Raw genomic sequence first — 10,530 nt, forward strand, 5'->3', positions numbered from 1 at the left:
ATATGCTATTGCGTATCAATAAAGGCGGTTTTCCTACTTATGGATTTGCTGACGACTATCTAATATTGATAGTGGGTTTGTGTATTACTAATTTATTCGACCTAATGCAAAAGGCACTCCAGGTATTTGAAAGTTGGTGTCGCCAACATGACCTTTCGGTTAATTTGAATAAAACATCTATTGTTCTTTTCACGGAAAAACGTAACCGTAATGGTATTCGCCCATTACATCTTTTTGACTCTGAAATCAATGTAACGGTAAAGTATGTGGGATTAATTCTCGTTAACTTTTCAAAGGACCTAAGTAACATTTTTATGAATTAATTTGAACAGCGCACTCAAGAGCTGTCATGTTGATATGTTGATTGGGCTATTCAAATTAATTCATGAAAAAAATGTTACTTAGGTCCTTTTAAAAAGTTAAGCGAGAATTATTGATTCCAAGCGCACCTGGACACCTAACATTGAGCTCAGAGACAAAAAGGCGTGTATGGCTTTCGGCCAATGCGACGAACTTTGGTTAAACTTGGGGCCTTAAACCCAAATATATCTAATGGAATTACACAACAGTTGTACGACCAATTTTGTCTTATGGATGGTGGCAAAAGAGTTAAATGATGACAATTCAGTCTAAATCAGGCCATTTTCAAAGGACGTGCCTAATGGCAATGACTGGTGCGGTCTCTTCGACTCCCACGGCTGCTCTCGAGGTTCTCTTCGACGTGGCCCCACTACACATACATCTCAAACAAGAAGCACTTCCGTGTACCTACCGATTATGGGTTCTCGGTTTCATGGATGAGAATCCAGTAAGCCGCAGTTCTACACACACTTCGTTGTTACAGTTCATGGTTGATTTGGACAGAACTGCCCTTACTCCAAGTGATCTCACACACGCTAGTAGTTTTCCTTATAGGAAATTTGGCTATTTGGGACATATGGCTATTTGGAGAGAAGTATGTCGGACAGCATTGTTTATTACACTGACGGCTCACACCTCGAAAGTAGAGCGGGTGCAGGTGTCTACTCGCGTGAGCTGAGATTGGAACAGTCCTAATCACTGGGTAGACACTGCACTATCTTTCAAGCGGAAATATTTGCCATTATGTGTGAAGTGCATTCCGCACTGCAAAAACACATTATAGGCAAAGTAATATACTTCTGTTCAGATAGCCAAGCAGCTATAAAAGCTCTCGCTTTGGCCAACTCAAGGTCGCAGTTAGTAATCGCATGTTAAACTCTAATTGATGAACTGAATTCAGTTAATACGATACACCTTAAATGGGTACCTGGCCATTTTTCCATAGCTCGGAACGAATTGGCTGATGAGTTAGCTCGCACTGTAGCATCACTAGACTTTATTGGTCCTGAGCCAGCTATTCCAATATATAGGTGTTGGGTGAAGCGTTTGATTAGCTCTTGGGCTTCCACTCAGCACAAACGGTGTTGGATTAGTTTGGATTCATGTCAACAAACAAAATTGTATATTCGAGAGCCGTCTCCGGTAGTAGCAACTATTTAGCTAATGTGTCTCAACAGAATCGCAGTGTCTTAGTCAAGCCCAAGATGAATACAAACAGGTGTTGCAGTATGCCAATTTCATGATTCAGCCATCTTGGATTTTTGATATAAGAACCCTGGTCAAGCCCTTGACAGGTCACTGCTAACTCAACTATCACATGGCAAATATCCAACGTGTTGAATCATTTGTCTGTGATTAGTTGTGAATCCCATTATGGAAATTTTTATCATCTGATATGTAACTGGTTACTTACTGCCCAGTTTATGCGTAACTGCGTTTCCAAATATTTAGCAGCACACTTGTCATAAACGAGTAGCTGTGACTTATGTACTACCAAATCCAGTCATATATAAGTGAAACCAAATAATTCTAAGTTGTGCTTCTCGGGAAGTGTAATTGACTTCAGAAACCTGAACCCTTAGAGTATTCTGTTGTTCATAACCCGTTGTGGTAAGGAGCTTTGAGCTTTCGTACGTTTGTTTATACGTTACTAAACTAGCCTGCCCGATCTCGTTCGTTTTTTTTATCTGTCAATCATTTCGTTGATTGCTGCATCGCACTCTAGATCGATTTCTGTACGAGCTTGATGGCTTTCTTCAGAACTCATGAAACCGTTGCTTTTTGACGATTTTCTTACTTCGTCTCTCTAAATGATCAACTCTTAGTATAAACAAGCACAGCTGCTCCCAAGATGAATCGATTAGTGAAAAAATCTTGTAAATCGCGCTGATATCCATGTTATAGTGTGTAAATTTAACTACTTTTTGTTCATACTGGTCATTAAGCAAACCAATGTCTTATGCTCTTTGGATATTTTTCTCGTGCCATTCAGTGCCATCTCTTTTTTGAGCCATTCAGCTCTCGACGTGGTCACCTAGGTGGCGAATCTATCCTGCTCCCACATTCAGAAGCTATTATGTTATCAACATTATTCATTTTTAACCTGGTTAGCATATTCATAGATCAACGCAGATCCTAAGCAACCGTTGAAGTGGATAACTGGTCGAATGCCGAAGTTGGTCCAGAGATTCCGGATGGAGCATAACTTTCGGTGATTTGACGACCCGAAACCAATCCCTTAACGCGTTATGATTTATTTTGCCTTGTACCCAACGACCTTTTTTTCTAGCAAAGGTAAACGAAAATCTGCAAACAGACACCTGAGGAGGTTAAATCAGGTAGTGAGGGGATGGGTTCACTCGACCCACTAAACCCAAAACCCTTCCGCCAGTCCGTATCCCCCGGTCCGCAATTAAGTAATACATTATGGGGGGGGCTATTGAGAACGCTCACGCACTCGACGTTCTTACACACAACATCGATATCAAGGATGGTAACCTCACCACCCGTCGATCGCAAGCTATGATAGTAACCTATCGGTCTGTATCATACACACACGTAGGAGACAGGCACAACAACCACCACGCATGAACCACAATGACCTCTATATTTACATACGGAGGGCTCTGCAGCCCTCCCGCGACGTTTTTGTTGTCGGGGTTAGCATAGTGTTCACTGCATCACAGTAGGCTCTACTGCAGCTGCTGGTTTTGTTCAAGACGCCACCAGCGCTTTCGACGTAATCTGTTGAGTTGCTATGTTCACCGCATTCCATATAACCTCTTCCCGACACATCCTCTCAACGAGGTTGTCCGGGGTTGTATCCATGCCGCTGACAAGCAGCATGGCATTGTGTTCAACATCGAATAGCTGGCATGCAAACATCACATGCTGTGCCGATTCTACCTCAGCTACACATTCCGGGCATTCCGCAGAATCTTCGAACCCGAACCTATGCAGAAACTTTTTAAAGCAGCCATGTTCAGACAACACCTGTGATATGTGAAAGTTGACCTGACCATGCTTCCTACTAATCCAATTCGATACCTACCCAGAATTATGTCCATCGGCATCATCCCAGCAATGATGCACACCGACTCGTAAGATATGGTGCGGTATGCGCTTGCAACCCGCAGATACATCAGCCGGTGTACCCTGATTAGTTTATTAACATTGCACCCGGCCTCTAAAGCTTCGGACCATGCTGGTACACCGTATCGTAAAATATGTAGACAATTATACACCCGCTATAAGCCTACGTACCTGACTCTGCATCGCACGATCCGTTGGACATTTTTTTATCGCCAATGTAGCCCTTTGGCATACATAATCGACGAGACTCGTAACATGACGCCCAGATGCTTAAATGACCTCACGGAGTTAACTGCGCAGGTCCCTACGTTTAGCCTCGCTTGCTGCAACCCATGGTGGTTATGCACCACATCAACCTCAGTCTTGTGCTAACGCCAACCTCCTTGAGTTGACTCATTCTTCGACTCTGCTAATCGCGTACAAAGTTTTCAATTCAACTTCGTCGAGAGTGTCGCCTGTGACCTCTAGCATTACATCATCCGTAAAGCCTTCTATTTCCACACCAGCCTGGAGATTTAAGCGTAATACTCCGTCATACATGATATTCCACAGAACCGGTCCGAGAATCGATCCCTGTGGAACACCTGCTGACACTTCAATCGACTGCTGACCAGCGTCGGTGTCGACTAACAATATCCTGTTCTGAAAATAGCTTTTCAGAATCCTGCACAGATAATCTCAAGCGATGCAGGGAATCAGCTATAGCTGCCCAGCTAGCATAGTACCTAATACCTCTCCTATTCAAACCACGCGCTATCTTAGCCGTTTCCGTTACCGACCGAATTGCTTCGATGGTAGAACGGCCTTCGTGGCCGTGCGGTTAGCGACGTCAATCGTCTAGTCGCATGTGCTGTGGAGTGTGAGTTCGATTCCCACCCCAATAAGGAGAAAACTTTTCGTAAAGCGAAAAGTTCTCCACTGGTTCACTGGGTGTTGTGTGAATGTCCTGTCCGTTGTCTAATGCTAGATGTTAAGTGTTCAGTCTGTGCGACCTTTGGTCGAAGACGGTGATTCTGCCTTTTTGATGTGGCTTGATAAGCCACATAAGCCACACTCCTTATGGTCCGTCAATCTATTCAGGATCATCCTCTCTAACAACTTACCAGTTGTGTCGAGTAGGCAAATTGGTCTATATGCCGAAGGCTCTCCCGGGGATTTCCCAGGCTTAGGCAATAGCACCAACTTCTGCCGTTTCCAACGATCTGGGAAGTTTCCTTCGTCCAGGCAACGTTGGAGGCAGCTCACAGAGATGCATCTGAACACGAGAACGCGTGTTCGTGTTCAAAACGTTCTGAACACTGCACACTGTTCAAGAGCATTGACCTTACTTAGCAACTTGTATCCTAGGAAAACAAACTCAAGCGACGGCATGCTATTCATTTTTCGGCTAGTAATGGAACACGTGGGCATCTAACGGATAGAAATCAAGCATGCTCGTATGTTTTTTACATAGTTCCAAATCTAAGGAATCTTAGTTACCATGATCGTTTTGCTTGTGTACCAACCCAGTACACACTGAACTGTGTTCAGAGTTCAAAACTTAGAACACCAAGGCACGCTCTTGGCTCATGTTCTGTTCAGGATGCATCTCTGGCAGCTCCTGAACATCCCAAGTAACATTTCAAGTTTTATTCCGCTCTAGGAATGGTTTTCAAGATCGAATTACAAGAATTGACAATAAAACCCATTACTACAGGATTACCTTCTGATGACCACTATAAGAGTAAGATATGTCCAAATGGCCCTCTCTAGATTACCACTATAAACCTCTTATAAGAGTATATAAAAATCCATTTCAAGCCGCCCGCAAAAAAAGGGAATTTGGCTGCGGCTGCTTTGAAAAAAGAGAAACAAAACCTTGCAAACAAATAATAACAAACTAAAGTGTTGATGAAAATCATCATGAGGATGACTACAAAATAATACTTTTTCAAGTTTGTTTTTCCAATATACTTTCATGTCAATGAGATGCGCGCTCGATTTCATGGTGAAAGCTAGTGCAAAATGAGATTAAGCACTACGCGCCCGCAAAATAATACAGTTTTGGGCAATAAATTTAACATTATCTTAACACCAATAACGTAAATCTTCACTAAATTTGTTGATATTACACCCACATATGTTTGTTTTTTTTTTTTATATCTTTTACCAAAAACGTGTCTTTTGCGGCGAAAACACCGTCTAATCATAAATTCCAGTGATAAATTTCACTGACTTGAAGATGGTTCTCCATTTCCAATATGGCCATCATAGATTTCGATCTGAAAAATGTTGCTCTCATTGAACACCGGTATAAGCCCTTTGCAATGTAAATATTCTTATTGGGGTTATTCATTTGACCACATTACGACCCAAAATTATGGCTTTGATCAAGCTTTGAAAATTGGACTTATTATGCTCTTCGTTACAACCGTAGAGCTGCTAACAAGACCAGTTGGCATTTGACGTTTGAAGCTTTTCGAGCAGATTTATTAGAGGTTTATTGATAGCAATAAGATCGCCAATAAATCTTAGCAACTAGCCATGGTGACTGCTGTCATAAATCCGCTATAAGAATTAAATAAATCTAACAAGCATGAAAATTGTTACTTGGGATATCTAGAGCGGCAAGAATCGCGAGCTTAAGGACCAGGTTAGGAATACAATCCAGCCCTGGTCCCTTGTTTAGCTTAAGTTTTCTTGCAACGGCGATAAGCTCATCGTTAGTCACTAGCGGTAGTCACTAGCGGTCTCAGAAGTACTTGGCATCGATCGCTTTAATAATATCATCAAGCAATTCAACTGTACTACTGCCTTGGCGAAACCCATATTCGTAATCGTATAATACATTGTGCTGGTTGAGAAATGTTGTTATTCTATTTTTTCGTTTAATATCTTGGCTGTGCGTATGCACAGCACATGTTTCGAAATAGACAAATTGATATGGAATATAAAAAACAAAATACCATCTGTATTATCTCTGCAACAGCTAATAGATAACATCGAATCACGATTTTCCATTTTTCTCGCTACAATTTTATGTTTTCTCATCCCATAAAACAGCACCGTGCGGACAACGGTAATCACAACGACCACCACCACTTTTAATTCCACCTCGGATGACATCCCAGAGGAGCTGCAGAGGCAATTGCTGGAGCAAATGCAACTCGCCGCAGCCAAGAACTCCGAGAACGGATCCAATACCGTGGTGACGACCGTAACGACAACCAACAGCGAGGACACCGATGAACCGGGTTCGCCGAACCACTCAGCGACAACGACCACCACCACCAAAACCACGACCAACACCATCACCCTCACCTCGACCGATGCCGATTTTCCGGAGGACGAGCTCCTGCAGAAGATCACGACCACGACGCAGCTGCTGCAGCAGTCCAACGCACCGGAAGTCGTCAAGGAAACCCGGACCGTCACCGTGACGGAGGTGGTCGACGGGAAGCCGGACGCCAAACCCTCGATCAACGCGATCGTCGACGAGTTCATGAACGAGGAGCGTAGGAACTAAGTTCAATGTGGTAGAGTAGGATGCGCACGCACGCTTGCTGATGAGTATCGATCGATGTGTTTCGCTACTGATTGGTTAGCTTTGTATAAAATTCAGGTAAGTGCATAAACTTGTTCTAAGTTGAATGGCCAAAAATGTGCGGAAGTTTAAGACCAGGATCATGGCGGAGACCGTACCTTTGTTTTAACTTTATCGTCTTGAAGCTAGGCTATTTCGTTGAAGGTTTCATAATTTTTAATTGTGTATTTAGCGTGTTTTATCGTGCGTAAAAGTTTGTTTTTTGGAATTCGAAGTATCTAATCTACTAAGTATTTTAGTAGAAGTATTAACTAAGTCTCAGTGGTGATCATCACGTCAGCCCTAATTTTATGGTGCCTATCTTTAGCCAGGCTTGATTGGATACGAAGGAAAACTCACTGTTATAAAGGCGAGAATCAGCGGATCATGCAGCTCCCCGCTCTGAACTTCTGCCGAATCGCCACTGCAAGTGGTTGAGCTGTAAGACGGAAGTTGTAAAACAAATTTACGCGAAACGTAGGATTGTAACGAACAGAGAAGATTATTTATTTTGCTAACATTTATTAATGTCGTCCCTGTAAAGCTTAAACCTATAGAAGTCTAAAGAGGGCGAACTAGCAGGTAGTTCTGCTGGTAGAGCTCCTTTCAATATTTTGATATTATTGATGTGTGAAATTCAACGGAATCGTATTTATATTCGAGATATAATATAAAATGATAATAAGTTAAACCATACCTGAAAGTTGAATTCGTTCAAAATGAGGAAATGTAAAATTGGAAATTATTTTCGTAATACGGTGCAAATGAGCAGGCTTGTTGTTCATCAACGATATATGAAATCAAATGATTTCCCTTATTGTGTAGGGTTTAGAAGGAGGAAAAATTCATTGTTCAGAAGACTATTTTGTTCAAAATGGATAACCATTAAACCGAAATATAATGAAAATACAAGCAACTTTAGAATGTTAGAATGATTAAGTTCCATAAAGCTCTCATTTCTACAATATACAAAAATTCCTACCGCATCACATAACTGCCGTCATACGCATATTAGTCCCATGTTTTCTGGAAATCTTATGTTCCAAATAGGACAATAAAGGGTATAATGGCAGTATAGATATGAATATAAATGGAAGACTTTGTGTCAAATGTACAACAAGCCTGAGCAAATGAAAAGGATGGCACAGCAGAGTGAAAAAAATGAATATTGTAACTGTAAAATTGAAGGAAACGTGCAAATTGCAGCTAAACTGAACAAAACAGATTAAATAATTCCCATCATGAAATAAAAGTACATGCATTCAAGCCACAATATATCAATAACTAATTCACAAATTATAAAGATTATGACAATTGATACCGATTGAGCGAGACGTAGCTTTTAGCATTTTCTCTTTATTTCTGATTACCAATTAGAAAGTTCACAACTCAGTAAGTAACACAGTAATGTAGATGTCACTACTATAAAAACAGTATTTTAAGAAATGTTTTCTCTTGTTTTAATGTTATACTTTTCTTTTGTGTGACTATTTATTGATTCGATTAATCATAGTAGCTTTTAGATGAGTCCTTCCTTTCTTTTAAGTCGTTATCTGAAAACTATTGAGCACCTATTTCCAGTCATTCGAAGGTAATTATACGTTATTGATATTTTTTACAATTTCGCCAATTTACAAACACACACACTATCAACACTGACAGCTCGAACTGGCCTTTAAAACCAGTCCAATAAATACACCCGTCCTATCACACACGTAGGTAACTAGTTTTTATTCATATAAACTTTTTCAACGTTATCACCATCAATATTATAAATTGTGAAAGAACCTTCTTTTCGATAAAACCCGAAATCATTAATTAGGGAAAGGTAAGGAAAGTACCCCCTTCGTCTATTTATATTTATCGCCCTTGTTGAAAAAGATGTATCTATTGCAGAAAAACACACATACACATTTAACTATAGAGATTAGATCGAAAGCACTATTAATCTTACAAATTAAGCAAACAAACAACACAAAACGAATCAAAAGTGAGGTTCACAGCCCTGTGAATAGAGGATTTATTTACAAATGGTTAATGACGATAAATGTAGCTAAGAGATGAAAACTAAAGAAATAACGAAGAAAAATCACATACATCTATAGATTTAATATCAATGTATAATGAAATGATTTGAAACTTGGAAGATACCGAAAGGTACGCAAACATTACGCAAGTTGTTGTAGATTAAAAACGCAAAACAATGAGCATTAAACTGCAATATACCTATGCTATCTATAAGTCGAGAAACAGAAACGACAAAATTGCAAGTTCAAAAAACTTGTCGACCCGCGCTGCTAAAGATAGTCGTATATTCCATAGCAACAATAATAATAATGTTTGGATTATCAAATCACTATCTACCTGTTTATGGGAACGAAATGCGAAATACAACAAAACAGTAACGCGGGAAGCATACTAGATACAGATGATCACAGATGGAAATTTAAAGATTTAAATAAATTTAATCCTGCTGAAACTACGCTCGAATAATTTGCCTAAAACATCCGAACAATACCCTTATCTGGTTATCTGGTATTCTGGTAATATCAACGCATTCCTCATCGCAGCCTTTCTGCGTTGATATAATTTAATTACATACTGCTGAGCGATACGTCTACATCAGGCCTACCCAACCTTTTCAAGCAACGGGCCAATTTTGAAAATTTTTAACTAGCCGGCGCACAGAAGGACCAATCTTCAAAAACCATGTTTTCAAAATGATCCGAATTGATAACTTGAGTCATGGGTTGTTAGTAGAATACTTGACGATGATCTAAACATAGTTTTGAGTCATTTTATTTGGGTGGATCTTACCTTTACAGTTAATACAAGTTGAGCATGTTGTCGATTTTTAATTCTGTTAAATCTTGTAACATTTATCTTACTGTTCATTATGTTGGCCACAACGTATAAATCGCCCAAACCAATTAGATTTGGCACCATTACAAAGTGTAGCCTTAAAACTAATAAAGCCACGCTTAAACGTTCGTAAATTAATTTTGATCGCGCAGAAAGTACTCGGTCTTTATTATGTATAAAATTATTATTGTATTATCTTCTTGCTGTATTCATTGTAAAATTCAAGAAGGTACCCATCGGTACCCATCAATGAAATTCACACTGTAGCTTAATTTTTTTGTCAGGAATCCAATCCTGAAGAAATTAGGTTCCGCCACCCTCCGCCCGCTCAGTTATTTCGGTTTTACTGACGGTGGTCCTTTCGGTCTTGCCAATCAATTTTGATAAGTGCAGTAATGCACAATTTGTTTATACTTCTCTTTCTACTTCTCATTTGCCCCAATGCAATGGTGTGACATCAGCTTAAAATTGTCTAGGGGTCGTACACTTATTACGTGAGCATTTTTTTTTCTGGGGTTTTCGACTCCCCCTCCCTTATGTAAGTTTTTTTTTTCAAACAAATGTTTTTTATTTACATGGTGCGTAAGAAAACGACAGAAGCCACCTCCTCTCCCCACAAGTGCTTACGTAATATGTGTACGCCCCTCTAGCAC

The 10,530-nt window shown here is 40.2% G+C and overlaps 1 protein-coding gene across 9 annotated transcripts in view; it reads left to right on the top strand.

Moving 5' to 3' along the window:
- LOC134213104 (ankyrin-3-like) overlaps nt 1-9,494 on the top strand; it is a 305,479-nt gene extending 295,985 nt beyond the window's left edge. For 8 of the 9 annotated variants that reach the window (XM_062691712.1, XM_062691710.1, XM_062691716.1 and 5 more), the window contains one exon: nt 6,496-9,494. In XM_062691712.1, the coding sequence (XP_062547696.1) occupies nt 6,496-6,958 (463 nt within the window). In that variant the 3' untranslated portion in view covers nt 6,959-9,494. The remainder of the gene's footprint in view (nt 1-6,495) is intronic. The other variant, XR_009979402.1, reaches the window with a different exon arrangement.
- Nucleotides 9,495-10,530: the final 1,036 nt, after the last annotated feature.

This window comes from Armigeres subalbatus, chromosome 2 (assembly GCF_024139115.2).
Source record: "Armigeres subalbatus isolate Guangzhou_Male chromosome 2, GZ_Asu_2, whole genome shotgun sequence".
Classification (NCBI taxonomy): Eukaryota; Metazoa; Arthropoda; class Insecta; order Diptera; family Culicidae; genus Armigeres; species Armigeres subalbatus.